The 16,195-nt window shown below is 34.8% G+C and overlaps 1 protein-coding gene across 5 annotated transcripts in view; it reads left to right on the top strand.

Annotated features, from left to right (window-relative positions):
• The window catches only part of Avl9 (AVL9 cell migration associated), a 57,527-nt gene that overhangs the window by 9,286 nt on the left and 32,046 nt on the right, over positions 1-16,195 (top strand). For 2 of the 5 annotated variants that reach the window (XM_078039874.1, XM_005319281.5), the window contains exons 2-7: positions 5,176-5,296; positions 6,619-6,704; positions 10,500-10,571; positions 12,756-12,845; positions 13,728-13,794; positions 14,799-14,839. In XM_078039874.1, the coding sequence (XP_077896000.1) occupies positions 5,176-5,296; positions 6,619-6,704; positions 10,500-10,571; positions 12,756-12,845; positions 13,728-13,794; positions 14,799-14,839 (477 nt within the window). Of the gene's footprint in view, positions 1-2,516; positions 2,585-5,175; positions 5,324-6,618; positions 6,720-10,499; positions 10,572-12,755; positions 12,846-13,727; positions 13,795-14,798; positions 14,840-16,195 lie in introns of all 5 variants that reach the window. The other 3 variants (XM_078039876.1, XM_078039877.1, XM_078039875.1) reach the window with 3 other exon arrangements.

Raw genomic sequence — 16,195 nt, 5'->3', positions numbered from 1 at the left:
TAGCTCTCCAAAAACTAATCTGGTATTACTGGGAATTATTTGTCTGAAATACAAATCAAACTGTATTAGCACCATATCTGAGGGTATTTCTGATTTTTGAGTTGTATGTCTGTAAATACTGATGTTTCAGTGAGTGCCAAATCTCTATAACAGAGATTTGTATATATTTACTGTTAACATTAATTGAGACAAATACTTACAAGATTTTTTCTTCCTAGAAGAAATATTTCTTTTAAGGAGCATTATACTATAAAGGTGTATTTTAATTGACTGTATATATGTACTCTTTCATTTTAATGAACATATATACTTTTGTAAAGTTCTAGTGATTTAAAATAGAAAACAGAATGATGAGTTCTTAATTTTAGTGCCTCAAGAAACTTTAGTATGAAAGTCTGCCTCCTTCATATTATATAGTTACATCCTTCATATTATATAGTTAAAATGCCATATTTGGGCTGGGGTTGTGGCTCAGTGGCAGAGTGCTTGCCTCGCACTTGTGAGGCACTGGGTTTGCTCCTCAGCACCACATAAAAATAAATAAACAAAATAAAGACATTGCATTCATCTATAACTAAAAAAATAATTAAAAATAAAATAAAATGCCATATTTTATGTAATATAGTCTTGATTTGATTCTGGTTTCACTGTAGTAGGATTTACAATTATATAAAAAATAAATTTCTTACATTTAAATTAAATTGCAAAAAGGCAGGAGAGATGTGAAATGCATATCATCCATCTTCCTGGTGAAAATCCAAGTAAGTACTCCATCTTAAAAAATATAGAATAGTAAAATGACTATTTAATTCTTGGGGGAAAAATAGTAGTAGCAGCCTTTTATTTAAAATACTTAAACCCATAAAAGCAAATGCTTTAAGATTTTTGTTTGCATTAATCTAGAAACAAACTTCTTTTGACTGGTAAGTCTCAGTAGTACCATTTTACTTCTATAGTATACACTATATTTTTCTGGGCCTCTCGGGCATTCATGAATCTATGAAATACTACATCATGCTGAGATATAGGATTGTTAAGCACAAGTTGTCTTAAAAATCAACCATTGACAAATACAGTGATTTCTTGCCAACTGAAGAGGAAAAATGCCAATTATTTTTATAATTATTTTTATAGTATTGACTTTTCAAAAGCTTTGGAAGAGAACATAACTGAATGAAAACATGTCTTTGACTTCCAGGACTATATTTTTTAGACCTAATCTTAAAAATAAAAACATAGTATTGTTTTGTTTTTGTGGTGCTGGGGATTGGACCCAGGGCTTCACAAATGTTAGGCAAGTACTTTACTACATCCCTACATTTTTTTGTTCAGTGGAAAACAAGGCAAAGCCTTGACTTTGGTACCTAAACTGTTAATGTCTATTAAGAAAGGAAACACTTTTACTTCTGAGTGACAGGCAATAACATTTTTTCTGTGCCTAGGAAGGGAGCAAAGAGGTAGAGCAGCAGTAGAATTAACTGGGAAGCCCTTTCCTCAGTAAGCCATGGTGTATCCGTGTTTAAATGGATGGATTTAATTTGTGTGGCTTCTATTGTGTGATTTTGAGAGTGGAATGGATATTACATTGTTAAAAAGTGAACAAAGGGTACTGCTGAAGTACTCAAAGTTCACACTAGGGTACTATGCTATTGTTTTTATTTTGTAGTCTTTCTTTGTTTTCTCAACATTATTTCCAGAGAACAAAGTAAATGTCTGCTGGCTTGATGTATAAACTATGAAAAGGGTTATGTGGTGATTTTTACCATTCCTGGAGGACAAATGTAGGTCACCCTTTATTGCATAGTTCATTTGACATTTTTTTAAAAAAATGCTTTTTGGGGAGAGGGGTACCTGGGATTGAACTCAGGGGCACTCGATCACTGAGCTACATCCCTAGCCCTATTTTATATTTTATTTAGAGACAGGGTCTCACTGAGTTGCTTAGAGCCTCGCCCTTGCTGAGACTGGCTTTGAACCCTTGATCATCCTGCCTCAGTTTCCTGAGCTGCTGGGATTACAGGTGTGAACCACCACGCCTAGCAAAAATTGCCTTTTTATTCTTGATGATTATAGCATCTTTATTCAGCTTTCACTTTTTAGAAGTCAGCCATTGTCTTCTTTTTCCCTCCTCAGTTTGTAATCATGTGAATTTGTAAAATGATTGGAATCAAGATAGACTTGCTACATGAATATTGGTTATATAAATAGAGAGATTTGAAGTTTGCTTGATTTAATAACATTGTTCTAATTGTGGGGGCATTCATACCTCTTTCACATTGGTGTGTGTTATCAGATGGCATTTTTAATTCTTTTTAATTTTTTTTTAGTTGTAGGAGGACACAATACCTTTATTTTACTTATTTATATATGGTGCTAAGGATCAAACCCAGCACCTCACACATGCGAGGCGAGCACTCTACCACTGAGCCACAACTCCAGCCCCAGAGAGCAACTTTAAAATATTTTTTCTAGTTGTCAATGAACTTTTATTTTATTTATTTATATGTGGTGCTTAGAGTTGAATCCAGTGCCTCACACATGCTAGACAAGTGCTGTACTACTGAACTACAACCCCAGCCCTCAGGTAACATCTTTGATCCCCAAATTTGATTTAGATATTGGACTATGAACTTATGCTACCTAATTTTGGATAATAGTCTAGATGTTTCTTAATCTCTACAGAGTTTAATGTTGGTTTTTGTCTGTATTTTTCATATATATGGAGGGCTGCCATGTATAGTTGTGTAGACTCTGTTACACAAATTGTGTTACAGAGTCTACATAACTATACATGGAGAGCCATTTGTATAAACTATGGTGATCATGATTTCCCCCTAGAAGTAGGCAGTGAGGCCGACTACCATTACTACCTTCACTCTCTGTGGTAGTGATTGATTTAATTAGCATTATTGTTTAAATTGCATTTTGATTCAACTGAGTATATTTAAAATTTAAGGTAACTTCCAAGAGAATTCCTATTAAGCTTCTGTGTCATGGAATTATGCATCTGCCTGGGTTTATTTGAACATATAGAAAGGGGACATATAGAGTGATTAGTATTCAAAATATGAAAAATATACAATTTAAGATTTAAAGAAACCATCAGTTTGGAAATCGCTGATTATTTTTTGATGTTTGATCTCAGATTCTTATAATTTTTTTTTTTAGTTCACCAGATTCTTATAATTTAATCCTATTCTGACATTAACTACTCAGCATCAAACTATACAGGCTTTTAAGGTCTCAGTTCCCCAGGATTGCTCTCAATTCAGATACCAGTTACAAATCCAGGGTCCTCAGGCCACCTATAATTCTGACTGGTTTCAAATTCAGAGGACAGTGGGGATGACCTTCAACTGAGATAAAGAAATGCATAGCACTTGTCCTGTGATCCTGAGACTAAGACAGGAGGATTACAAATTCAAGGTAGTTCAAGGTCAGCCTCTACAATTTAGCAAGACCCTGACATAAGAAAAAAAAATAAAAAGGGCTGAGGATGTAGCTCAGTTGTTGAGTACCTCTGAGTTCAATCCCCAGTAACACACACACACACACACACACATATGCTCGAAGGGCATGAAGCATCCCTGCCCTCTCCAGCATGCCACTCTCACTTCACTTTGCTATTCTTAACCTGGGAGCTCTCTGAACCCTGTTGTTTAGGAATATAAAGATTTTGTTACATAGGCATGATTGATTAACACATTGGCCATTGGTGACTGAAATCAGTCTCTAGCCTCTTTCCACTCACCAGAGGTTAAGGGATGCACCTTAAAATTTCATCTTTCTTATCAAAATTTGGTGTTTCTGATGATCTTCCCACATCCTAGCATAAACTCAGGTATGGTTGATTGGCATTTATTATACATTATGAAAGGCCCTCATCTTCCAGGAAAAGCCAAGTATTTTAGGAGTTTTGTTCTAGGAACCAGGCACAAAGACTTGATTGATTGATTGATTGATTGATTGATTGATTGATTAACATATAGTATATAATTATATATTTATTACATATTTAAATATTTTATTTTATTTATTTATTGTGGTACCTGGAATGGAACCCAGGAAGTGCTTACCCACTGAGTCACATCCCCTGCCCTTTTGTATATTTTATTTTGAGATAAAGTCTCACTAAGTTACTGAGGCTTTGAACTTGTGATCCTCCTACCTCAGCCTCCCAAAGTGCTGGGATTCTAGGTGTGAGCCACCATGCCTGGCTAAATATTTTAATATATTTGCTTAAATATATTAATATGTGAAATATTAATATATAAATATATCAAATATATTTTATTATATGACACTTAAACACTATTGAAGTTTATAATTTTTTAAAATTCTTTGAGATCACCTTTATTAATTGATATAATGATATTTTTAAAAATCCAGAGAATAGCTGGGCACGATGCGCATGCCTGCGATCCCAGCAGCTCTGGAGGCTAAGGCAGGAGGATTGCAAGTTCAAAACCATCCTCAACAAGTTAACAAGACCCTGTCTCTAAATAAAATACAAAAAAGGGCTGGGAATGTGGCTCAGTGGTTAAATACCCTTGGGTTCAATCCCTAGTACAAAAAAAAAAAAGTTTAATGATAGACTATTGACTAATGAAATGATACTGTGTGGCCATTATGATTGTTTTTAATTGTTTTGTATATATATAGAAATAGAAGTGAGTTTCTATTAACTGTTTTGAACTCAACTAGCAGGTTGATAGTAAAATCTACCATCAGGCCACAAGAATTCTAGAACACTGCCAACACAGTGTAGGCAGACTACAATTTATGAATGAGCTGTGTTCCAAAGCTGGCTGTTTAAAATTCTGAACACGCTTCTCAAAGAAACCATGTTGTAAACACTCTAGGTCTAAGTCAGCCTACAATAGCCTTAATTTTACTCAGAGAATTCTTGGGCTATATGTAGTGTCCACACTTTTATTTATAACATTTTTTATGAATAGACAGCATGTTGAGTTCCAACTGGTGCCCTTCAATCAGAAAAGGCTTACAAATCTTTCCTTCTTTTTTACTCTTCTATGTCATAGGATTGCTGATAACATCAGTGAATGTGGCTTACCCCAACTAGTGTCCTTTGGGGTTTAAAAGTGTTTTTGCCTGTCAGGATAAGATGCTTCTTTTGATCAACCACCTTTTAGCTAACATTCCTTACTGTTGTAGGTTGAATTCTCTTACCCGCCCCTGATTCCAGGAGATGGACATGACAGCCACACTTTGCCTGAAGAATGGAAATATTTGCCCTTCCTTGCCTTACCAGATGGCGCACACAATTACCAGGAAGGTATGTGAGAAGACAGTGGAGAAATTAGTAGGTCCTATTTTTACTTATTTTTTTAGTAGGTGCTAGTTTTTTTAAAAAAAAATGCTGTGGTGAATGAGTCTTTTGACCTGTTGCAGTTATTTATAAAATATTTATATGTTATTTGGAGATGACTAGTCAAGCACTAGAGAAGAGAATGTCCAGAGAGTGCTGAACTTACATGGGCCATGGCCTGTGATCCTTACCAGGAGCCCTGACAAAAGTGATTAGCAAAGCAGGACAGCTGCTACTAGAAAGCATTCCCTATAATTATACTTTATTTTGACTCCTCTCAGAGACAAAAGAAGAAAGTTAGCTGAACACTATTTGAGTCTGTAGCTTCAGACTTACTAGCTTATTACTCCAGTGCCCGCCCACCTGCGAACACCTGAGATGGTTTCTCCAGCTCTGGAGCTGTCACAAGTCTTTGCTTGCTCACATGCAGAGCATGTTCACACCTTCAAAGAAAGTAGTAGTTTGAAGTTCTTACTGAGTCTCCTACACCATATTTTACTATGGTGTTAAAGATGCAGGAAAATACCAGATTAAACTTGATTACCTGTTTTCTTAATATAGTATTTAATAATTTCCTTACAGAATGAATCAGTTGTTACTTACAGTTAAGCATAGGATGTAAACATAGGATTTTAACTTCAGAGATCCTTTTTCTACATAACTTTATATTATTAAAGTTTCAAACACAGAAAAGTTAAGATTACAGTGAATATTCTGCAAATTTTTTTGTATTTGTGTATGTGAACAGTTTTTTTCTGTACTATTTTAAAATCAGCTGGAAACAATGACAGACACTTCACCTTTAATACTTAAGTAGGCATCTCCAGAGAATAAGATCATCCCCCAGCATAACTTCTAATACCATTTATCACAGCTAAGAGATTTAACAGTATGTAACATCCAGTCTGTGTTCCAGTTTCCCTAGCTGTTCCCCAAATTTCTTAGTTGATTCAAGATTCAATGTTGCCCATTGGTTTTTGTGACTCTACTTTGTTTTAGTCTGGACCAGTTCTCTTTATATAAAGTACATTCTGTGTACATTCTGTAACTGTACTGTTTGACCTGTTCTAATTCAGCCTCTTGTGTTTTTTGTGATGAGCATATACTATAAGGCATTGAGATAAATTTCAAGAAACCAGTGATTGTGATGCTGAAAATCAGTATGACATGGTTCCTTCATACATCTTCATTTGCATGTTAATAACTACATTATGATAACTTCAAATTTTTATACTTATTAATAAGGGTGATTTGCCTTGTTATTTACATTTTTTCCATGTATCTCTTAGATACTGTGTTTTTTCACTTACCACCCAGAAATGGAAATGGAGCCACCGTTTATGGTATTTCTTGCTATCGACAAATTGAAGCCAAGGTATGATAGTTAATGGTGAGCAACAATAGGAAAAAAAAAACTCCCAACTCCTTTCTTAAGTGTTATTAGTGAAGGAAACACATCTTTATTTTTCATGTGGTGCCTATGATGTCATTTTAGATTTTCACTGATTTTTTGGTTTTATTTTTGTTTTGTGCTACTAGTGATTGAACCTAGGGCTACCATAGGCTAGGCAAGCACTCTACTACTGAACTACACCCCCAGCCCTTTTTAAAGCAAGGTCTTGCTAAGGTGCCCAAGTGCCTTTGAACTTGTGATCATCCTGCCTCAGTCTCCCATGTAGCTGGGATTACAGGCATGTGCCATCACACCCACGTTCATTTTAGATTTTTTTAAAAAATATTTTTTAGTTTTAGATGGACACAATATCTTTATTTCTTTTATGTTGTGCTGAGAATCAAACCCAATGCCTCAGTCATGCTAGGTGAGCGCTCTACCACTGAGTCACAACCCCAGCCCCCATTTTAGATTTTTATAAGCAAATTATAACTATTCTATCATTACCAACTTAGTCACATTAATATGTTTATAAATTGACATTGGTGCCTAAGATTATATAATTGTACATTTTGTACATTGTTTTTATTTTTTATTTAATTTTTTAATTTTTTTTTTTTTTTCGTTTTTGGCGGACACAACATCTTTGTATGTGGTGCTGAGGATGGAACCCGGGTCGCACGCATGCCAGGCGAGCGCACTACCGCTTGAGCCATATCCCCAGCCCTGTACATTGTTTTTAGATAGCAATATCCAAATGATTCATTTGTCTTTGAAATGCTGTGAAGGTTCCACCAGCTCCCAGTTGCACCACAGGCTGGTGACTAAGTCTTTAACACCTGGGCCTTTGGGGAATATTTATCCAAATTATAGCAGTATTGTTAGCCAATTTAAATTTAATAATTTATTTGAAAGAAAAAAAAGAACAAAAAAAATTCACAAATTGGGCAGCTCCTAGAACCAGAGCAGGTTTGGAGAATAATAACCAACAGCATATGTAGACAGCATTTTTAGAAAAATTGAAGGAGGCATAGAAACCAGTAAAGCTGATTATATTCTAAATTACTCATTGGCTAGAGTCTTCTGCAATCAACCAAATTTAACTGAGATTAAACTCTATTGGTTTGGTCTGTTGACTCTAGTATAAGAGCACAGTCCAAATTAGTGGCCTCTTACAGTTTTATTTAACAGTATATAACTTAGAAAAATGGACCATAATGTGCTTTTCAAACAACATTTTAGTAGGGCAATGTACTTAACAATGGTTTCCAAGTGCACACAGTTAATCTATAACTAAGATTTTGATTACTCTTAAACTACCTGCCAACTTACTCCCTAATTTACACTAATATCCCTAATTAATCAATTCAAATAAACTAAAATGGGTATCCCCACACTTTTATGGCGCTTGTAGGATGCACTATTTTTTGAGGTGGGAATAAATCTTTATGAATAAAAATCTCTTTCTTCTCATTCATGCTCTAAAGTAGTGTGTAGTTCTTAGCCTTGGCTACAAATTCGAATCACTGAGAACTTTAAAGTCAGAGTTGGCTGAGTCCAACCCCAGAGATTTCAAGCTAATGTTCTGGGCATCAGGAGTTTTAAAGATGCCCCAGGTAGTTCTAATGTGTAATCAAGTGTCAAAACCACTGCACTGAAACAATGGTTTCTAACAGAATTACCTGGAGGGTTTTTTGTGGGGTTTTTTTTTTTTGTTTGTTTTTGGTTTTTTTAGGGAGAGGTTGGTTGGTTGTTTTTAAATATTTTTTAGTTGTCAATGGACCTTTATTTTATTTATTTATATGCAGTGCTGAGAATTGAACCCAGTGCCTGACACATTCTAGGCAAGTGCTCTACCACTGAGCCACAATCCCAGCCCATTGTTTGTTTCTTTGACTGAATTAGAATCTCTGAGACTAGAGCCTGGGCAATTATAAAGTTGAAAAGATATCTGAGATGAATAATTAATAGTAAACATTTTTAAATTTTTATAATGAAAATTCCAGACATGCAGATAAATTAAAAGAATGGTGCAGTGAACACATATATACTCACCACATAGACTCAGCAGTTCTTAATGTTCTGCCTCTCCTGATCTGTGTGTGTGTGAATTTGTTTCCTGAACCATTCATAAGTAAACTACAGGTGTAAATTTCAAGGTATCTGAAGTAGTTAACTACTATGAAATAACCCTCCAAACCCAGGGTGTGGAATATAGAACACACCCAGATAATGTTTGTAGAATGAATAACTGAATCTAAAGCTAAATATATTACTTCACATTATCAAGTGTACTTTAACCTGAAAATCAGAGTGTCAGCAGGCTCAGACCCTGAGAAGCAGATCCAGGATCCCAGCAGGTGCAAGAAGATGTGAGGCAAGTAGGAATAGTGCATATGGTTTATTCAGAGGTGACAGTAGTCCCCAGCCCCCTGAGTCTTTCCATAGACCTTTTTTATATGTAGACCAAACAAAGCACAGTGCCAACAGGTTACATAAGTGAGTATATGCCCAGAAGCAGATATTTATGACCTTGAGTACATATGCTGAATTATGTTTATGACAGGGACTACATACTGAAAGCATAGCTAGCCAGAAATGTCAGTGAGGAAGCCATGTTGGGCCTGCCTCACAAAAAGTTAGCCCAGTAGCTTTATGCATTTGATTTCTTCATATATTGTTACTCTTAAGCATATGAGATGAATTGAGCTACTGCCCTATTTCAGAAATCCATCCCTTTATTTCCTCTTGTCTTCTGTAGGTCATGTGAATAGTACTAAAATTATTTCTTCCAAGTTCCTCTTACCCCTCATTGTTGTCATTAACTGGAGTTCGAATACCCTGCACGGGTTTTAAATACTACCTCTCTCCCCCAGCCCTTAAGACTGATCCATTTCAGAGTATATCAGAATTGCCCATTTCTCTTAAGTTTTTCAAGCCGCATCTGAGAAACTGGATAGATAAGCCATATCTCAGAAGGACTTAGAGCCTAGGAGAAAGACTTTAATTCCCTTTGAAGGTAAGACATAATAGATGAATCCATTCAAGGGAAAAGACATCTACTTTTCACCCAATGTAATGATTAAACACCAGTCACTTGAGGTCCTTTGATCCTCTGGACAGATCCAAGGAGAGTGACGCAGCACCCTAGAAGCCAAACAGTCCCTCTTATTTCCCTCACAGCTTTACCTGAAGTTGATCAAATCAAGACTTGTTTCTACCAGCAGAAAACTACACAATTCTTACATGATTATCATTATTGAGAAATGAGTTATGCTTAATGCTGGGCCATAATCAAGTCAGCTAGAGCAGACCCCAGAACAGGCTTCCCAGAACAACTAACTTAACAAAATTGCTGACAGTTCTTCCATCTATGGAGAAATAAGCTATTTTTGTCATCTCTTAAACTAGCCCTATCTCACCAGAAACAATCCTGTGAAAGGGTGGCCTATTTTAAAACCAGAATCAGTAGTGGTTGGATTGCATTGATTGGTTGATTTGGGTGTGGTGAGTTGTACATAATCTCCATCATCTTACACATTACTTGAGGATAGGAATTAACCCTTCTCTTATATTCCCAGTGCCTGTCATAGCTTCTGATGCAAAGTGACTAAGCTGACATTTATTCATTCAATAAATATTTTCTGAGATTCTCAAATAATTTTTTTAATTTAAATATAAGAGATTTCTTCTATTTAATAACTATTTTCATATTGAAAGATGTTTTGTAAATATTGCTATGAAATATTTCTGATAATGACTATTTGTTTATAATAGGCATTGAAAGTAAGGCAAGCAGATGTCACCAGAGAAACTGTTCAGAAAAGTGTCTGTGTTCTAAGCAAGCTGGTAAGAGACCAAGTAACTTGTTTATGTGTGTGTTAAACATTCATGGCAAATTTATTTGAGAATAAAGCATTATTAGAAGAGATTTATGAGAACAATAATTTACTAAAATTAGTCAAGAGCTTATTATTTATGCTCTTGCATTTTCTCTTTTTACCTTTCAGCAATTTTACTTTCATTTGCTCCTCTACCCAAGTATAGGTAAAAGGGAGGAAATCTGATAGTTTGTTAGTTTGGAAGCTGGCACTTGATAAAAATGAGGTAGCTGATATGTTTCATTTATCCATTTTTGTTTAGTTCCCAAGATATTGGATAAATAATATTTTACTAAAACTTAAAATATAATTACTAAGATTTTATTGATGATACAGAAGTTCATGGCTATTGTAGTGAAAATTTTTAGACTTAAATTTCTCTTTAAATTTTAAAATCAGAGATAGTGTTGCATGCCTATAATCCTAGCTACTTGGGAGTCTGAGGCGGTAAGAGGATTGTGAGTTCAAGGTCAACCTCAGCAAATTAGTGAGACCCTATCTTAAAATAAAAAAGACTGGGATGTGACTCAGTGGTAAAGTGCCCCTGGGTTGAATCCTCAGTACAAAAAAAAAAAAAAAAAATTATGTTTGAGGAAGGGAAATGACATAATGAAATTGTAACTATAATAATACATGAAAACTATGTTTCTTCTGGGTACAAGTTGATCAAATGGGAGAGTATAATTATTTAACTTTTTATAAAGAAGATGCCTAACATTTCTTGGCTTTCATAACTCTCTTAATTAAATATTTTACCACCATATCATGTTTATTACTAAAGGGATAATAGCACCTTTCCAGTACAGTCAAATTTCTAGTTCTACATATTAAACATAGTCCCCAAAATCCCCTTTGTGGGAATAATTCATATCTGCATCATATCAGTTATCTTAGAGCTATATGATTATCATATAGAAATGTAGCCATTTCTACAGTAAACCTAAATCAAAATTGAACTTTTTTCACTAGCCTTGTCACCAAATGTATGTAAGTTTTGTTTAATTATATCTTCTGCAATTGTCTACTTTCATGTACACACAGGCAATTTAAGTGTACTTTGCATAATGCAAATTGTTTTTCCAAGACAGAATGTATTTTTGGTTTTTATTACTAATCTAAAAAAACCCTGAATAATAATCATTCTTTGGGCCTTAATAAGATTTTTGAGATTCTATATTTCTTCTAAGAAAATAATTTTAAATATAGGATAAGAAGAGTCTGCTGGAAAAGGAATTATAAAAGACCCCAATATCATAAAATTGGTAGGTTGCTAATCTCATAATACACAGTTTTATGTATTATTTATTTAGAAGGGTGGCCTATATAATTGTCATTATTATCTTTATAACAACATTGATATATTTGCTTTTTTCATTTACAAGTAAAGACATCTCAGAGAAATAATATCTTATTCTCATAAGACATGGAATTGATAAAAATCAAGGTGAAAATCCAATTTTTATCTGTCTCTAAAACAGATATGGATAGGAAGAGCTCACTCAGTCTGTTTGTTCACAGTACATTGTAACCTGTATATAAAAATATGGTAATAATAATACACTAACAGGAATATTGGGAAAAAACTATTCCAGCATGACTTGTTGTTAACTAATTAGAATATATATCAGTCTGTGCATCCTAGAAAAGGACATACAAATGACAAAACATCTAGAAAAGAAGATTAAAAAGATGGATGCAGTAAAAGAAGATCTTATATAGAAGAAATAAAAATTATATAGCTTGCACAGTGAGAATGAGTTTTAAATCTAATGTTGGGTGCCTTCTACATGTCAATACTTTACTGTTTTTATCTGTTATTTAGTCCTTAAACAACTGTGTGAGATACAGTCTTGTTATGCCTGCGTTCAGCTTAGCAAGCAGGTGTGAGCGGTTGAGTGCCCAGAGTTAAGCACTGTCTGAGCCCACACTCTGACTCACTGTACTGCCGGAGCACTAGACACCTTCCCCTGCGGTCCAAGAGCAAGTGTAGGGGACATCTCAGCTTCCTGCTATGAATAAATAATAAGGGCCATGGAGTTGACAGTGACTTACATCTTTCTCTTCTGTTCAAGTTAAAAAGTTGTAGGGGTTTGTTTGTTGTTCTTGTTGTTTTCTATTATAAACCTAATGGTAATTTCTCTTTTCTATTAAGCCCCTCTATGGCTTACTTCAAGCGAAACTTCAACTCATTACACACGCATATTTCGAAGAGAAGGATTTTTCCCAAATTTCCATCCTAAAGGTAACCTTATGCCCCTGCCTAGATGTGTTTAACTGAAGGTAGAGTTCATGAATTAAATGCATCTTGTCAGTAACACTGTGAAGGATAATCAATTATTAGCTTAAGAAAGACACTCTTAGAAAATCCCTTTACAGTAAAACATTGAAGTACTGGGAATCTACCCAAATACTTAATTTAACAAAATTGTGTTTTTTAGGAAATATGACTATAAATAACTAAATGTTTCTTTTAATAACTTTTCTTATTAATAAACTGTACAGTGTGTTTATATATCAAGCTTCTCGTTCCTAATTCTCATAAACCAGAGAAACCATAGGATATTTTATTAAAGATGGATAACGTGTTTTTCTCAAGGCTGTCATTTACCATACAGATGATGGATCTCTCCTAAATACTGATAAGAGTAGGACAGTTAGGAATTTAGCAAGGAAGCAGAGGGAATTCATCCTAAATGTTCATACCACCATGTGAATGAATCAAGCTCTAAAATAGAAGTAATACCCTAATAGCTATTTTTAAATTATTATTTTTAAGTTGTAGATGAACACAATACCTTTATTTTATTTATCTTTAGGCTGAGGATCTAACCCAGGGCCTTGCCTATGCTAGGCAAGCACTCTACCACTGAGCTACAACTCCAGCCCTTCTGATAGCTTTTTTCACGCTTGTATAAGATCTCTTATAATAGCGCTCATGTCTGAAAAAGAAGGAATGAATGTTGAAAACTGGCAAGATTTCAGAGAGACCTTGATGGTTCTAAATCTAGTATCTGACAAAATAAGCTGTCTCAGTTTGTAAACCAACTATCTTCTGGATCAGTGTATTTCTAATTCATTGTCAAAATGATAATAAAGTATTCTAAACTCAGTTTTTATTTCATAGGAGCTTTATGACCATATGAATAGTTCCTTGAGTGGAACTTCATTAGAAGGATCCCAAGTATATCTTGGTAAGTAACATTTTTATAAGTCAGAAGAAATGCCCTCATTTCTTTTTGTTCAGCTAACTAAAATGCATGTAAAGCTTTATGATCAGAATTACATCTGTATATGGGACCTAAATTCTTCAATGTATGATACTGCTTTTTCCTTAAATATCCTGTTAGGCATTGTTTATTTTTTTAAATTTATTTATTTTTGTACCGGGGATTGAACCCAGAGATGCTTTGCCACTGAGCTACATCTCCAACTTTTTTTTTTTTTTTTTTTTTGAGACAGAGCCTTACTAGGTTTCCCAGGCTGATCTTGAACTAGAGATCTTCCTGCCTCAGTCTCCAAATCACTGGATTACAGGCATGAACCACTGCACTTAGCTCAAACTTTATAAATTTTAAACTTGTATAGTTTGCTTATACAATGGAAGAAGATATTAGACCTGCACTGTCCACAATAGCAGCCACTAGCAATGTATAGCTATCTACATTTAGATTAAAATAAATAAAAATTAGATAATATTTAAAAGTCAGTTTGTCAGGCTTGGGACAATGGTGAATGCCTGCAATCCCAGCAGCTCAGAAGGCTGAGGCAGAAGGATCAAAAGTTCAAAGCCAGCCTCAGCAATTTAGTGAGCCCTAAGCAACTTAGCAAGACCCTATATCAAAATTTAGAAAGGGCTGGGGACATGGCTCAGTGGTTAAGCTCTCCTGAGTTCAATCCCTGGTACCTGAAGTCAAAGTCAGTTTGCCTGTCACACTTGCCTTATTTCAAGTATGTAGTGACCACATGTGGCTGCTGTACTGGACAGGGCAGGTTTAAAACGTTCTAAAACATTTCCATCCTTACAGAAAGTTCTATTGGATAGCCCTGTTTCTAAGCATATGCGTATTGAATCAAATATTACATAAATATTTGAATATTTGCATTATCTGAGTTTCTTTTTTAACCTTCTCTTCCTAATTTTCAACAAAAACAGTAGAACTATAGTCACAGATTAGCTTTTTTGTTAACATTATAGGTCTGTCTCCTCGAGATCTTGTCCTTCATTTTCGACACAAGGTATGATACCTTCTTTAATTTATGATGTGCTAAAATGGGAGACATTGTTTTTACTGTGTTTATTTTAATGGCAAATTTAAGAGTACTGCATCAAATAGAGATTGTTCCACGCTTGTATCAGATCTCTCATGATAGGCATTACTCTTAGTTCTTCTAATATAGTGTTTCATCTTATAACTATACCAAGTTGAAAGTGTCAAGAATGCTTGTATCAGAGGACTGGGGCTGTAGCTCAATGGTAGAGCACTTGCCTAGCATTAGCAGTAACCAAATTCTTTTAATCGTCAGGATAATTTTTGTCTGTTTTTGAGCAGATGTTTTCTTGCTCCTTGGATAACTGTGAATATATGAACGTCTCATCAGTAATGTGGGCACTGCCCAAATGGAAATCAGCATGTCTGAGGCCCTGGATTCAATTCTTAGCACCACATATAAGTAAAATAAAGGTCCATCAACAACTAAAAAATATTAACAAGAAAAGAGTGCTTGAATCAGAAATTTCTAAAGGAGCGCATACTCTGTTTACTTCTTATGATATAATGCATTTCTCTTGTCTTTGTAATTTCAGCTATAATGACATTAGACTAAAAAGAACATGTTTTGATCTTGCAGAGTAATTTTTTGTTGTTCTACTTAGTTATTCATGATGGCAGAATGCATATAAATTCATTATATGCAAATAGAACACAATATTTCAATTCTCTGGTTGTACACATGTTCACACCATTTGTACAATCATGTATGTGCCCAGGGTAATGATGTCCATCTCATTCCACCATCCTTCCTGTCCCATACCCCCTATGATCTTACAGAATATTTTGTGTTGTCATGAAAATGGAACATTTTCCAGTAAAATATCTATCTTTATCTTTTCTGATCTTTTTTGTTTTGTTTTGAATGTGAGGATTATGATCTTCATTGTTAAGGCATATGTTGACTAGGACATACACATGTCATTCATTTATCAAACTTTTTTTTTCAAGTTTATTCATTCTTATTGATTTATTTTGACTATACATAAAAGTGGGATTCTGTCACAACACATGACAAATCATTCAGGTTGCTCCAAGTAAATTTAGGTTGGCACAAAATAATCACACAAAGACAGAGAAAATACCTTTTTCTCGGAGTCCAGTGACAGCTCTCAACCTTAGAGGTCCGTTGGAAAGAGCGGCAGCCACCTGAATTTTTTATTTTGATAGTGGAGGCACAAGGGGAGGTTCAATGGAATGTTTCCAAATAAGGCAAAGGGTCAGGTTTCAGGGAGTTAAGTCTCGATTCATGATGTCTTGTTGTCAGTAGATTTATTGACATCTTGGCAAGTCACACCCATCTCAGGTGCTCTGTGGGATAAAA

This window comes from Ictidomys tridecemlineatus, chromosome 2 (genome assembly GCF_052094955.1).
Source record: "Ictidomys tridecemlineatus isolate mIctTri1 chromosome 2, mIctTri1.hap1, whole genome shotgun sequence".
Lineage (NCBI taxonomy): Eukaryota > Metazoa > Chordata > Mammalia > Rodentia > Sciuridae > Ictidomys > Ictidomys tridecemlineatus.
This window is presented reverse-complemented; position numbering and strand designations above follow the sequence as displayed.